General features: G+C 41.4%; 1 protein-coding gene across 11 annotated transcripts in view; it reads left to right on the forward strand.

The window, feature by feature from the left end:
- The first annotated feature begins 551 nt into the window (after positions 1–551).
- The window catches only part of LOC101947078 (lethal(3)malignant brain tumor-like protein 4), a 76019-nt gene continuing 60891 nt past the window's right edge, over positions 552–15679 (forward strand). For 6 of the 11 annotated variants that reach the window (XR_010594657.1, XR_006176118.2, XM_008168907.4 and 3 more), the window contains exons 1-2: positions 555–683; positions 14372–14540. Coding sequence is in view for 5 of the 11 variants with exons in the window: in XM_008168907.4 (XP_008167129.1) it covers positions 14424–14540 (117 nt within the window). In the remaining 6 variants the exon portion in view is untranslated. Of the gene's footprint in view, positions 684–10332; positions 14541–15679 lie in introns of those variants that run through there. The other 5 variants (XM_024105842.3, XM_042857337.2, XM_042857336.2 and 2 more) reach the window with 5 other exon arrangements.

Consider the following 15679-nt stretch of genomic DNA (forward strand, 5'->3'; position numbering starts at 1 on the left):
ACACCCTGCCCCCTCTGAAACATCCCCCCCATCCTGCTCCTGGGCCCCCCCCGCCCCCCTGAAGCCCCCCCCCGATCCCACCCTCTCGGTTCCCCTTGCCCCCTCACTCTGACCCCCCCCACCTGCCCACTCTGAAACACCCCCCCATCCCGCTTCTGGGTCCCCTGCACCCTATCCCCTCTGAAACACCCCCCATCCTGCTCCTGGGTCCCCCCCACCTGCCCCCCCTGAAACCCCCCCCCGATCCCGCCCTCTCGGTTCCCCTTGCCCCCTCACTCTGACCCCCCCACCTGCCCACTCTGAAACACCCCCCCACCCTATCCCCTCTGAAACACCCCCCCACCCTGCTCCTGGGTCCCCTCTGAAACACCCCCCCACCCTGCTCCTGGGTCCCCTCCACCCTGTCCCCTCTGAAACACCCCCCCACCGTGCTCCTGGGTCCCCTCCACCCTGTCCCCTCTGAAACACCCCCACCGTGCTCCTGGGTCCCCCCTGAAACACCCCCACATCCCGCCCTCTGACCCCCTCACTCTGACCCCCCCATCCTGCCCCCTCGCTGTGCCCCCCCCAGCTCTCCCCTCCCCAGCCGGAGCAGCGGCCGCGCATGCGCGTTGGCTGCTCCCGGGCCACTCCAATAACAAACTGTCCCGAGGAGAGTTAAAGAGCCGGAAAGGCGGGGGGCGGTGAGTGGGGCGCCCTGTGCGGGAGGGGTCCCAGCGGGGGAGCCTGCCCCATTCCCCTCTGGCCTGAAGGGGTTCCTGCCCCCCGCCCCTCCGTGAGTGGGGGTGCCCCGCCCTGGGCCCCCGGCCCTGGGGGAGGGGCTGCGCCATGCCCCCCAAGTTGGGGAACGGAGGGGACACGGGGCTGCCCTATATCCCCCCCCCCCAGTGACTCAGAAATGTCCTGGTCTCTTCCCCACCCCCGGTTAGCGTGTGTGTGGGGGGGTCCCAGTGAGGCGGGGGGGCTGCCTTATTCCCTTGTTTGGCTGGGGTATGGGGCCGACCCTCCCCATAGAGGACTGTCGAAGGGTGGGGCTGCCCCATTTACCTCTCCCCAGGTTGGTGTGAAGGGGTTTAGGGGATTCCCAATTCAGATAGTTCTCCACCCCCCAAGTCTCCCCCTGGCTGGGGGGGAGGGGGGGCTTAGGCTCGATTGGAAAGTTTGCCATCAGCTCTTTGGAGAGGGGTACAAGGGAATAACAGCCTGGGGGGTGGGTGCATAGAGAATAGCCTCTTGCTGGGTGGGGGGCCTCCTTCCTCTCATATGTAACTTGTGTGTTTCCTGATCCTGCCACATTACAGGGTGGATGCGAGGCAGGAGCAGGAGGCGTGCTCCCTTAGCGTCCACACAGCAAAGCCCCCTCTATTCAGTACCTGCCTATGCCTCCCCAGCGTGCTCCAATGCTCTGCCTCGGTTCCCTTCCCTCTCCATTCACTCTGTCCCTACCCTCACTTGGTGTCTGACTGACAGAGGACCCTATTCACCCGATACCGGGGGATCTAGTGAGAAGATGCCATTTCTGGCTGACCCACACAATTTTTTCTCGTGAATATCCCATCGCTGATTGATGGAGAGAGCGGGACTGATATACCATAGTGTCAGAGATCTTCTGATGGGAGTCCCCTCTATACTCTGGGGGAAAGTCTTCTAATCTCTGAGCTGGAAGTCGCCTGTGTGAGATAAAAATTCACTTTGATGTTATTTTAACACTGTCAGTTGGATGGTTGAAAGCATATTTTAAAATATAGTGAAGCATTTACTATACAATCTGTCTCTTTTTATACTCCTGAAATCCCTGGACAGGAATACTTATAGAGAAAAGTGGAACTTAGTTATTCTATAGACTGCATTGTTGCGAGCACACCTCATTATTTATTATGAGAGATAGTTGTCATTGTTACTGTTGCCACAAACGTTATGTATTTTTTAAGATAACTTTGTTTGTACAGAACCCAGTATATAAAACAATCTCAAAAAACTTTACAAAGTTAAGTAATAACAGACAGAGATTTTAGAGATTTAGGTAAGACAAAAAAAAGTTTTCACTTGAGATGGAGATTTGATGTGTGGGAGAAATGTTATAAGGTTTTTCTAGAAGCAGAATCTTCAGAGGAAAAGGTTTTTTTGAACCAGCAATATCATGATTTTATTAAAGGAATGGATGCTAGTGGCAGATGAGTGGAGGGATATATTTAATACTGCAGAAATATTGATTATAGATCTTGATGATCATCCTAGTATAGGGATAAGTATTAATATAGGACAATCGTAGTGATGTTTGGTACTGGGAGGAATGGGATTACATTTTTAATCTGAAAATGTTTAGTGTAATTTATTCAACCACTGACTGGACTAGCAAAAAGAAATTTAAATGTTGATAGGTAGTTAGGATTAAGGGATAAAGAGCTCTGAGCTTTTGTGCTCAATTGCACAAGATCTCTCCTCTACAACCAGCTTCTTGAGTGTCTTAATATGTAGTAAGAAGAACAGGAGTACTTGTGGCACCTTAGAGACTAACAAATTTATTAGAGCATAAGCTTATGCTCTAATAAATTTGTTAGTCTCTAAGGTGCCACAAGTACTCCTGTTCTTCTTTTTGCGGATACAGACTAACACGGCTGTTACTCTGAAACCTGTTAATATGTAGTAAGACAGAAGTATAAAGAGGGACAAAACTTGTGCCTGATACTGCAAACACTTACTACTGTGCATGGTGTTTGCTCCTGTGAATAATCTCCTTAATGGGAACTTGTGCCCACTATAACTCTGTGGGTCCAATTTTGACATAACATTGACCATACCTTTCTCTGCAGGTATACCCATTAAAATTGAATAATTGTGGAATAAGATATAATTCAGCATGAGTATGGATGTCAGAACTGAGCTCTAGTCTATGTTTAGAGTTGCTTAATAGAACTCAGACTGTGCAAATTGATTCCCATTTGTTTTGGCCAGAATGAATTTATTTTGCTTTCTTCTATTATTTTTATTGCCATCACAAGTAAATGGCAATGATGAATGTAACAGAGGTGTACTTTGCAGTCTGTTACTGTCTCGACCAAACTTCTCATGACCTCGGGCTATATCTTTATTTGCCTCAAGCGTGGTATTTAATGGTCTATACTAATATGTAAACTATAACACATTTTTTGGTTTACTTGCTTCTTGAGGAGATGGGACTCTTAGTCTGTAGGCATATTATTGCAACAGACATTTTGTATCAAGAGTCTAGATTTCTAATGCTTACTAAATTTTGTTGTTTGTTGTTGTGGTCTAGGTTCCCCTGTTGTCTCCCTTCTGTCACACAACAAAGCTTTTCATCTGAACATCCTGAGGCTTGATGAGGTGGTGATCTTTGGGGAATGACTAATGAATTTAGGGTCAAATTCTGAGCAGTAAAGCAGAGCCCATGTAAACAGATTGCTTGACTGAGAGATGGAATCTGTTTGTTTGTCCCTGGTGTGTGTGCGCGCGCATGCAGACATAGTTTTGGGAGGACCTGCAACTTGCTGCACATCCCTTGTGGGGGATGGGTTTACACTAGTGGATCTGCAAAAAGAAGAACAGGAGTACTTGTGGCACCTTAGAGACTAACTAACTATTTGTTAGTCTCTAAGGTGCCACAAGTCCTCCTGTTCTTCTTTTTGCGGATACAGACTAACACGGCTGCTACTCTGAAACTAGTGGATCTGCAATAAATACAGATTCACTCAACCCACCTTTATCTCCACCACCACCAAGTTCCAGTGCATCTTGCCTTTGACTGCCCCACCCATAATCTCCACCAGTTCATCGTGCATCTGCAGGGTTCTCTCTGCCTTTGGTAGGGTGACCAGATAGCAAGTATGTAAAATTGGAATGGGGGTGGGGGGTAATAGGCGCCTATATAAGTAAAAGCCCCAAATATTTATGTCCCTATAAAATCGGGACATCTGATCACCCTAGCCTTCGGGGACTTGCAAGTCTAAGAATAGGATGCAAGATGTGATTCTCAGTGCCCAAATAACATGGAAGATTTTGAAGTTCAGTCAAAGAAAAAAACATAATTATTTGAAATCTTCATAATTCTGCTGTTGAATAATGAGAGATGAGCCGGGGCTGAAAGATCTGATTATGTTGGAAAGAAAAGTTTGGTGACAACGGACTCTGGAATGCACATGGTGTTAATTTCAGCATTTAGCTATAGTTATTTAAATATTTTGAAGGTAGATTGATAGAATTTCATGTTATTTTACTAACTGTGCTCTGTATCTGTGCAAACAAGCTTTTCTTTTCTTTTGTACGGTTGATAGACGTTAGGATGATGTTTGATGGAGAGATTGGAATATTCCAAGACCCATATATTGGGTCATTTTTGAACCCCCTATTTAAAATATTTTGATATTTCTATTTTAAACTCAAGGGAAGGGAAATAGCAACTGTGATATATACGTGCATGAAGTATTTACATATCGGAGTAAGGTGTGCTGTTTTGGAGGGAACAGTAGTGCTTCCCTAGTTCAGGTTGAGGATTTTCACTTGAATTTAAAATCCGTGTGTTTCACAGTATAATGTATTTAATTTCTAAATTTGACACAATTACTTCTCTGAGGACAGCTGAACTCTTCAGCTCATTTACAGATAAAATACTTTCTTTCCTAGAATAAATATTTTCAAATGATTTTTGAAAAGTTTTGTAAGGCTTTTTTTTTTTTTTTTTGCTTGTGTAGTCTGAATAATGGAGTACAACAGACCTTTCAAAGTATAATATATGCTTATGATGCGTAGGGTAATTTCCCTCCAAAACTATTTAAAATATAGTTTTTAAACATCTGTAATCATAATTTATTTTACAGCAAGAAGTGAAGACTTTGGCAATAGCTGAGGTCATTTTTAAGAGGTAATTCAAACAGCCACCCTTTTTCTCCCCTTAATTTGTATGTTGCAGTTCTCTTAGTTGAAGTGAGGGAGTGGAGGGAGGCTGGGGATGGACTGTATCCAGGTGTTAGGATTTCTCATTGGTAATTACTGGCTCAACCTTACACAAGCAGTTGACCCTAACTGTCACCGCTTTTAAAAGGTGTGTGCCACATGCCTAAGTTTGATTCCTGTAGTAAGGTTTGTTCAGAACAGTTGAACAGGAGTTGTGCAAGTTGGGTACCCCTCTTTTCAGTGGGAAGTAGTGGGAGTTATTGTGTCTTTCTAAACTTATACAGTATCTCACTTTAAAAGATTATATGACAGCCACCCCTATATCCCTGTTCTCTGAACTTGCCTCCTCACATTTCCATTCACACTTCCATGTCCTCCTTACACAGTTGCTTTTGGTCCTTTTCCCCATCCTTGCTTCCCATGGTGCTGCTTTCTGGTGTGGTAGGAGCTGGGGAGCGAGTTGGGCCGTGGAAGGAAAGATGTGGGGGCTTCTGATAGGTACTTCTAGCCTTAACTCCAGCATAATATAAGTTTGTTTTTTTTTTAATCTGGGAATAATAAAGGAGGACTGTACACTTCACAGATTAAAAACTAATCCTATCAAACCAGAAACATAAACCAAATCCCATCAAACTGCATTTCCTTATCTTTCAAACAGCACGAGGCCCTCTCTGAATTTGCCAGCACATTCATTTCATTGTATCACGCCGTTATATTTAAACGAGGTGAAGACTTCCATCTTTTCAGTATGTTGCCTTTGGCTATGACAGAGCCTGTCAATAAGAGCAGCTTCTACAATGCCTGGGCCTGATGCCACTGACCTTACTCGGTCAAAACTCCCATTGAGTAAAGATGGCAGGTTCAAGGACGGAATGTTATCCAAATCTTAAATACAAAAGTCCTTGGGCTGTTTGGTTTATCACAGATCAATACCATTTGAAGACTGGTTCATAGCTCTTAAAATACTAAAACTATTGATACACCCTTGTGGTTGTGTCCAAGTCCCCAGATACGTGCGTGTTTGATTTTTGTTTTATAAATTGTGCTTGATATGAGGTCCAGATTAGAAAACATTAGTACTTGGTGTATTAAGTTGGGCTGTATCTCTTTAGGTAGAAAAGTAAATTGTATTGTATAATATAATCATTCAGCTCTGAATAGTGATAACTCTTACAAGCTTAAAATAAAGACCTAATATTAGTTTTGCAGGGTTGGAGACTGGGTATAGGGGATGCATTTACACATTTAATCAATAATATTCTATTGTTATACAAGGTCCTGATCTAGCAAAACTTTTAAGCATGTGAGACATCTGTGAGACGTCAATAGGACTATTCATATTCCTAAAGTTGTTTATGTGCTTAAACACTTTGCTGGATTGGGGCCTTGCATAATAGTATATTATCAACTAAATGTGCAGTTCCCAAATTGCAAAACTAATATTGTGTCTTTTTTTTAAACTTCTAATGGATGAAGGTGGATGGCAAGAACTGTGCTGTGTAATGTATAAGAATGCTCATATTCTCTGAAAAAGTGCTTTCCTAGCTTGTTACTTACTTGAATCAGTAAAGTGAAGTGATCAGCCAAGGAGCAGAATCATTCTGAAGGAGGATGTCATTTTTGTTGTAACTTTTTCCTGATATAGTAACACTTGAGCTTTTGCAGCTTTCTAGTATATTTCATATGGCGAAGACATTTTGATGTTGTATTGTTTTTGCTACGTAGGGCTCGTTTCCTGGAGCTTGGAATTTTGTTATACCATCACCAGATTTTTCTTTAATTGCTTCAGATTTTAGTATTGTTGAGCAAAATCCTAGACAGTTTTACTATATTCTATCATCAAGTAGTTTAGTAAATAGCTACCAGATTTTTTTAATTGCATTTTGCCATTTTTTTGAGCTACTGGTAGATAGACTAGTTTTGCTAGTGACTTAAAGGTCAGGTGAATTTTAATCACCAGTCTGCGTATGTGTCTATATTAAAATGTTTGTATTGGTTTATGCTTATTTTGGCCAATTCTGTGAACACTTTTGTATTTTTAAGGTTCTTGTACATATTTGACCTGAAGGTGAATTATTCTAGCCTTGAAAAGAGCAATTATTAATGTCCGCTTAGTATACATTAAAAAACAGTTCTTCCAAAACTGAACAGTGAGAAGCTGTATTATTCTCCTTAACCTCACCTTGTAGGTGATCAATCAAATAGGTGCATTCTGACCTCTTTTTGCTCACATTGCCAAAAGGTTATTTGAGGAGAACCAATGCAGCTTTACAATTCCTCTAACCTTTCTATTTGGGAACCCATATCCAGCTATTGTCTTAAACTTCAAGAGAAATTTTTAAGGACAACAAAATAGTATGGAGATTGGCATCTTCCTTTGGTAGGAAGGGTCCACTAATTATTTTCCATTATTCACTTTAATTTTCTGAACATGTAATGGAAGTATTTCATAGCGACATTCCTGGTTTGTGTCTCAGGTAAACTTCAACACATTACTTTACATTTTAGTTTCCCCTTGGAAGAACCATTATGATGTTTTTTTCAGAATTGTGACTCTTTCAATGATGTCACCAGATTGATGTAATTCAGAACCCAAAATTGTATTGTTTATCTTTGAGTCATTAGGTCTCGAATGAAAAACATTCAAATCAAAACTGGTAGAGAAATGGCTGTACCTTCCCATGGTAAATTTATTCACTTGGGAACAATACAGATTAAAGCATCCAGATGATGGATGTTTCAGGTAAAGTGTTTTTACAGGAAATTCTGAAAAACCTGTTTCCAGGTGTGTCTCTTGTCAGGTCCATGCTGTGTTGGCTTAAACTCGTAAAATGTGTGTACTTCGTTTGTGTACAAGTGGCCCCTTTGGTCGCTGACAGTAGAGGGGCTGGGACTGGATGAGCGAAGTAACCTGAATTCCCCACTTTCCCCTCTTCATGCACATTGGTGGGTCAAGGTTGTATTGCCACTGCTTGTACTGTACTTGTTCATTGGCTATCTAGAGGAGGACTGTCAGCAAGCATTAAAAAAATCACCAAAATCTTCAAAATAGGGGATTAGAGGGGAGGAAAAAGCCCCAGCAGGATAACAGTTTAATGCAAGCCACAAAAACAAGTTAATGTATTGTGTGGTGCTATTTGTCACCTAGAATAATTGAACACAAACTGTTAACTTTGTGGACACACAAGTATGTTTTGTACCTCCTTCTGCTTCCATTCTCCTCTTCTGGGAATAGACTGAAATATTTTTTTCCAGCATAGCACTGAATGCCTCATTGAGTTTCTGTAATGAAAAAAAGGAAAAAAGACTGCTTTCTAGTTAACTTCAAGATGTTATACAATGTGAAGAGAAGGGTAGCAAAGCAAGTATGATCGCACGCTGAGGGAAACTTAACTGGAGGAGACTTGAAGAACTGAATGGAAAAACTGAATGGCAAACCTGTGAATCGGGTGGAAAATGTGTGAATTGAAGCACTGACCCTTGGAATTGCATTTGCTGCACCTGACTTGACGTATGATTTCTTTTCACTCCGTTTCCTACTGAAACTTTGCTGTAACGTACAGTGGCTGGTGGTTGGAGGATGGGCTGGGGGGGTGAGTATGAGAGAGGGACAGAAATTCTTAAACTACATAAATGCTGGTCTAGTAATTGTGTTATATTGGATCTTTGCTTCTGTCAGCTGGCATATGTGAATATTTGACCAGTGGCTTTTAAGAGAAAGCCATTCTGTAGACAGACTGTGGTGCTAGTCTGGATTTACTGCAAGAGTAAGGATTGGGTTTAGAAGTGTAGCCGTATAATATTGCTGCCTGACCTTATACATTAATAAGGGTTGGATAGCCTCTAGTACTATTTTTATCTATCTCCCAACATCATGATAGAATACCACACAGATGTAATGAATTTATCCTCACAACATCTTTGGGAGATAAGCATTTTACACATGAACAACTGAAGCACCAAAAAGTAAAGTGGCTTGCCCATCGGGAGTCTGTGGCAGAGCTGGGAAAAGACCTCCTTGGATCTCCTGAATCTCAGCTCAGTGTTTGAACCAAAAGGTCATCCTCCCTTTCCTACACCATCCTTCTCTAGTCTTTCAGTCTAATTGCATTTGAGTGGCTTTTGTAGTCATAACTGAACTCTTTTCTCTTGCCAACTGCGAACACATGTACTAAGAATGGGAGAAGCAAATAGAAAGCATAATGAATGAAGGCGGTTAGCATTTTGTTTGAGTATGTTCCATTATGTGGTTTCTAGGTTGAGACAGAGGACAGTATGAGCAACTGTATCTTATTGATGTACTAAGTGCCTTCTGTGGCTGCTCGTAATTTATATTGAAATTATGGCGCCACTCTAGTTCCACTGCTGGTTTTGATCATCCATTGTGTTTCTGGCTAGACTGACTGGATGCCAGTGGTAAGCTGGCTTTCTTGTTAAGAGGACTAGTTTAGCCTTGCAAAATATTACTTGCCCAGAGTGAGTAATTGTTTTTGATGGGCAAGTAAAGTATTGTCAATCGTCATCATTGTAGTAAAGGGCAGGCAAACAATTGTGTGTCTGGCTGATACGTTTTCAGGGCAGTTTTTTGAGGTTAGATTAGTTGTATCCTAGGAAAAGGCCTGAATCTCTTCACTTCTGGTTATAAACAGCTGAGAAATCGAGAGTCATTTACAGGCATTATGTGCTAGATATTTGTTAAATACTTTAAATAAGTCATATAAGAAAGTGAGGCAATATGGAGCTTTGGAACAATCACTCATGCAAGGCAAAGACACTTACAGAACTTTTGTTTGTTTCTTAGTAGATTTATTCTACTGAATGAAATGTCCAGCTCTAATAGGTTCCCAGTTCTGTTTCTGGGCAAAAAGGAAATTTATAATTCCAGTCATTCTCAGAGCAGCAGAAAATCAGGTGGTTTTCTTGACTCCCAAGTATTTTTCAAAAAAAGAACAACAGGAGTACTTGTGGCACCTTAGAGACTAACAAATTTATTAGAGCATAAGCTTTCGTGGACTACAGCCCACTTCTTCGGATGCATATAGAATGGAACATATATTGAGGAGATATATATATACACACATACAGAGAGCATAAACAGGTGGGAGTTGTCTTACCAACTCTGAGAGGCCAATTAATTAAGAGAAAAAAAAACTTTTGAAGTGATAATCAAGCTAGCCCAGTACAGACAGCTTGATAAGAAGTGTGAGAATACTTACAAGGGGAGATAGATTCAATGTTTGTAATGGCTCAGCCATTCCCAGTCCTTATTCAAACCGGAGTTGATTGTATCTAGTTTGCATATCAATTCTAGCTCAGCAGTCTCTCGTTGGAGTCTGTTTTTGAAGTTTTTCTGTTGTAATATAGCCACCCGCAGGTCTGTCACTGAATGACCAGACAGGTTAAAGTGTTCTCCCACTGGTTTTTGAGTATTTTGATTCCTGATGTCAGATTTGTGTCCATTAATTCTTTTGCGTAGAGACTGTCCGGTTTGGCCAATGTACATGGCAGAGGGGCATTGCTGGCACATGATGGCATATATCACATTGGTAGATGTGCAGGTGAACGAGCCCCTGATGGTATGGCTGATGTGATTAGGTCCTATGATGATGTCACTTGAATAGATATGTGGACAGAGTTGGCATCAGGGTTTGTTACAATTTTTCAGTTGTGATTCTGCTTTTCCTTGTGTAAAGTCATAGTTAGAAGGGTTGAAAACTTGAAATTGTTGTTACTTGATTTTTAAAAGTCTTTGGTCTTAATTCAGCCCTGTGTTGCTCCAGTTTTACATTGCTGTAGCTACATTGAACTCCCTGTGTAGTAGGGATGCCGGCTGATTGCATGTGAAGTAGAACTCTTCTTGAAAGCAGGTCCTTTCCCTGAAAGTCTAATAATATTTAGATCTTTCGTAATGTTTTATATTTTGAAAGCTATTTACCAATATAACTAACCCTAATACTTTTGCTGGAGATGTCTGTATTATTTATCTGCCCTTGACAAATAGGGCGAGATCGATGTTAATGGCCACATTTTCAAATATGGGTGCGTAAAGTTAGTCACCTAAATAAAAGGTGACAGATTTTCATGGGTGATAAGCACCCACAACTGCCATTACTGAAGACAATGGAAGCTGTGGGAACTCAGCACCTCTGAAGATCCAAGCTGTCTGTCCTAAGTGTGATTTGCCCCAAGCCACAAGGTGATTTGGTGGCAGAGACAAGATTAAAACTGTGGCATTCCTGGCTCCCACCTTCTGTGCACCTATCCACTGCCTTTGAAAAGCAAAGTGCGCTATGAACTATGTCCAAACCTGGTCTATGATGTATTCATTGTAAATTATTCTCTCTCCCAGGATGTTTGCATCATTTATTTTATGAATCAGAATTGGCTGTTTAGTGCTGTAATTTCCATTCTAGTTTTGCCACATTTTAAATTACAGTTACAGGGCATCCAGTCTTCTGGCACAGTAATGTTTTCTGGGTCTTTTTGAAAGTTACAAGAAAAACAATCAGATACTGGGGCCAAAGGGAAAAGTTCTTGCGTGATTAAAACTTTTTCTAATGTTTCAAGCTGGTTTCTGCCATCTCTTTTAATTGAACATTTTGTTTCTCTTTATTGGGCTATATTGGTTTTACTGGTAGTGGATTATAAAATGAGCATTATAAGAAAAGTAATTTCTTTCTTATAATATTTTTCTAGTTTTTTAATTAGATTTATGAAAGATAGAGGTGAAAAAGGCCTATTTTAGCTAGTCCTGCTCTGGCCAGTACGAACTTATTCCATACATTGTGTTTTCTAATGCTTTGCTTGGTCTGGTTTTAAATAACTCACATAGTTTAAACCAGAGGTTCTCAACCGGGGTTTGCGTATCCCTGGAGGTACAGACCCTCTGGAAGACCTCTATGTCGACTCATCCTATTGGCCTAGTACAACAGACTCTAGAGCCCTGTGGCAGGTCTGGGATCTTGTGGGTCCCACAGGACCCACTGCCATAACAGCGGCAGAGGGATAAAAATTCAACAAACAACGTGGGAGCGGATATTGCAGGTGGGGCGGGAGTGGGATTTTAAAAATAGTGCTCCCAAGCCACAAAGAGTGGCTTGCCACCTTTACTTCTGTGCTATTGCTGGTGGTGGCTCTGCCTTCAGAGCTGGGCGGCTGGAGAGATTTTAAGTGAGGTGAAACTTGGGGTATGCAAGACAAATCAGACTCCTGAAAGGGGTACAGTAGTCTGGAAATGTTGAGAACCACTGGTTTAAACTATTGTCTTCCAAGCTGTTCTATCCGAGTGGCCTCAAAGCCTCCGGCTCCAGTGAGACCTCTGCAAATGTTCTTACTGACCGGGGACCCAATCCTGCTCAGTGCCCAGTGCTTTCTGCTAATTCCCCCATGTCCCATTGAGCGCAGTGGGAATTGAGAGTGCTCCACACCTTGCAGCATTGGGCCTCTTGCGAGTGTGGTGGGAAACAGTGCTGAACATTTGCCTAGCCCAAAGATCTGTACAAATGTTCCTTAATCCTCTGATGAGATAGGTCTGTATCATTAACCCTCGTTTTACCAGGGGACAAACTCAGGCACGAAAGGGTGAAGGTGACACGGTGAGTCAGTGACAGAGAATAGGACCCAGGGATTCAGTCCTCCATCTCTTGCTCCACCTATTTATTAGGAACCACTCTTTCCAGTACTGCAATAATAATACTCGGGTGCCATCAGTAAGAACGCATTCAATGTAAACTCTGACTTGGTGTGGGCTTGAGGGTATTTTGCTGAAGTTAAAGATCCTTTAAAATAAAGGGTGAATTGGAGGAATGACAAATCCTGTGATACATTGTACCCTTGCAGGACATGACACCAAACTGTAGACTACAAATAGGCTTTTATAGCTTTACAAGTCTGTATCCAAATATTAATGTATTGGGTTGGAACTGGATGAAGAAGACTTAGATGAAGGATGATCCTGAGTAACTGTACCAAAGTATCTTGATAAAAGAGTGTAATGCTATCATGTGATCTCTGTATTAACTTAGTGGAATCTTTGTTTGCTCTCCATTAGCTAGTGCCTGATGGTAAGATTCTGTATCTCCTGTTGAAGTCAGTGGGAGTTGAAGTTCTTGAGCACCTTGAAGAATTGGGCCATAAATGTAGCTAACAGATTCCCAATTTCATCAGCCTGACTCATCATGATCACAGTATATGGTGCTTGTATCTCTGCCAGTCTCTTGGGGTGCAAAAGCAATTGTCCTTGTTTGATTTTTAAATTTAAAAACGTAGAGAACATAAACCTGCCCCAAGGGAAATAATCAGATTGTGATGCCTACTAGTTGACATCAGCAGTGGACTTAGTTTTGTCCAGAGATGCCTAGAAGTACTGTTTGCAAATGTCCATCCCACAAATGAGTTAATCAAGTTAAACATACAGCACTCCCTAAGCTGCTTGAATTGGAGATACATGATTGCTTGGACAGTGAGACTTGTCCTATCTCAGAGGTGAGCTTTTGACCTCCAATAAAATGAAGTTCTGCCTTGGAACATGCTGATGATCTGATGTGTAAGAGACTTTGACATCAAATGGTGGTATGATTTCCCCACGGCAGTTGAAGCCTGTTTCTGCAGGACAAGGATTAAATTGAATTTGTCACTGGTATGGCCTGTTTTTACTAAGGTAACGTAGGTTATGTGGTCAGAAAGGAAAAATAATAAAACTTCCAGTTCAAGAATGAGAAGTAAATTTCCTTTTTTTTTTTTTTAAAAGCAGCCAGGTTTTTTCAGTATTCATATTATTCAAATTATATATGCCAGGCAACGAAGTACAATTTATTGATAATTGATTATTGCATGTAAAATGCTATATTTGTATTATTGTTGCTGTCATCAGATACACTTAGTCCACATAGCAATATAGCTTTTAGTTGATTCTCCTGCTGGATACTTCTACTTAACTTTTATATGGCTGCAAAGCAGTCTTAAGAGTGTAAACACTGTAGGAGGTGAGTACCGATAATAGTACAATCTGCCAGTGCTGCTAAGAGAATATTGCTCTTTAAAATTGTTTAAGGCACCTCAGTGCCACAGCAATGTTGGGGTATCTGCGCATGTGTGTGTTGGTGTTGAGATAGGCCCAAATCCTAGTCCCATTTAAAATCAATGGCAAAGCTCCCATGGACTTGAGAGAGAGCATGGTTTTGCCCATAACCTGTAAAATGGACAATAATTATGCAAACCCAATTGAGTGTCTGTTTTGTAATTTTGTCCTGAAACTGCATATTTGTCTCACCCTTGCCCCCCCCCCTTTTTTTTTTAAATAAGTGCCTTGGGCAAATTGCAAGTTGACATTTTTTTCCATCTTTTGAAAGCCATTAACTATATGAAGCATAAGCAGCGTCACTCTTAAAATCCTTCATGAAATGTAAGTGACAGGCCTGTTGATTCTGTGCCTCTCTTTTGTTTTGTTTTCAACCCCTAGTTTTCTTTCTTAAAAATTAAAAAACAAACAAACCCAAAGGCTAAGCTGAAAGATGGAACAGAGTGTCTCGGAGAGAAAACCCACCATCACCCCGACTGCAGACTTCGATGTAATGGGTGCCTTAGACTGGAAAGACGGCATTGCTACCTTGCCAGGTAGCAACATACAAGTAAGAAACCAAGGAACAGGGTAAAGAAATGACCGGGCCTTTAGTAATGCACTGAAGTTAGCACATGTTCTTTTCTTTGGTTAAAAAAAAAGACTTGCTTTAAAATGATTATCCCCTGTCAGCTGCTACTGTGACAAAACAGAGTTGGACTCACCAAACAAGTAGTGAATTCCTAGTGAGATTTCTGGCAGCCTGTTGATTTTTTCTTTTTTTTCTTTTTCCCCTCTTGACTCTTGTTCAGTTAAGTTAGAGTGTGTAAATATAGCTGCAAGGAGGTATTTAAGAGCCTTCATTCATTGCTGCTCAGACATTTAAGGCCTGAACTTACCATTTCTCAGCTGTGTGGGTACACCTTATTCAGGCAAGAAATCCTGTTAAATTCAGCCCATAATGAGCAAAGGCTATTCTCACGAGTTAATATTTGTAGAACTGCGCCCATTGGTTGCTTTAGTGTGTCTGTGATTATTTTCTCAGCTATTGTCTAGCTACACCTTTCTTATTGGTAGCGGCTATAATGTAACCTCCGTAAATCACAGCTGAGATTTTAAAGGAGGTTGCTCACAAATATGGTAGACAGAAAATGACCCCATCAGTTGATTGTGTTTTCCAAGTTACCCGACAGACTTATTTCAGTTGTACTTTTAAAATTAAATATTCAGGCCACAGTTTCATTGATTTTTTTTTGGATGTCTAACATGATACCCTGAGCCTGGTTTTGTTTTGTTTTTTGTTAAAAGGTGCTGAACATTTACAGCTCCAACTGAAGGGAATTGGAGCGGTGGGTACTCAGAGCCTCTGAAAATCAGGCTCAACATGTCTCAAATTAGGTATCCATTCCAAAATCAGTGGCCTCACTGGAAAACATTGGTCTTTTTCTTTCACTTCCCCCTCCCTCCCCTTTTCTTTGAAAAATCTGCAACCCAGTCATTCAAAGCTTACTTCAGTCTATGAAGCAAATTCTTCCATGCTGTATCTCCACAGAAGTGAAAAGAATAAGTGCATGCATGAATGACCCTGTGTGTCTGAAGTGTTTTGATCAACATATGGGACCTGAAATCAATGGGAATTATACTGACATAAAACCTGAGTAATACAGAATCAAGTTCATGGAGTTCCTAGGAGTCCTGGGGTTTTGTTCA

This window comes from Chrysemys picta, chromosome 23 (genome assembly GCF_011386835.1).
Source record: "Chrysemys picta bellii isolate R12L10 chromosome 23, ASM1138683v2, whole genome shotgun sequence".
NCBI classification, from domain to species: domain Eukaryota; kingdom Metazoa; phylum Chordata; order Testudines; family Emydidae; genus Chrysemys; species Chrysemys picta.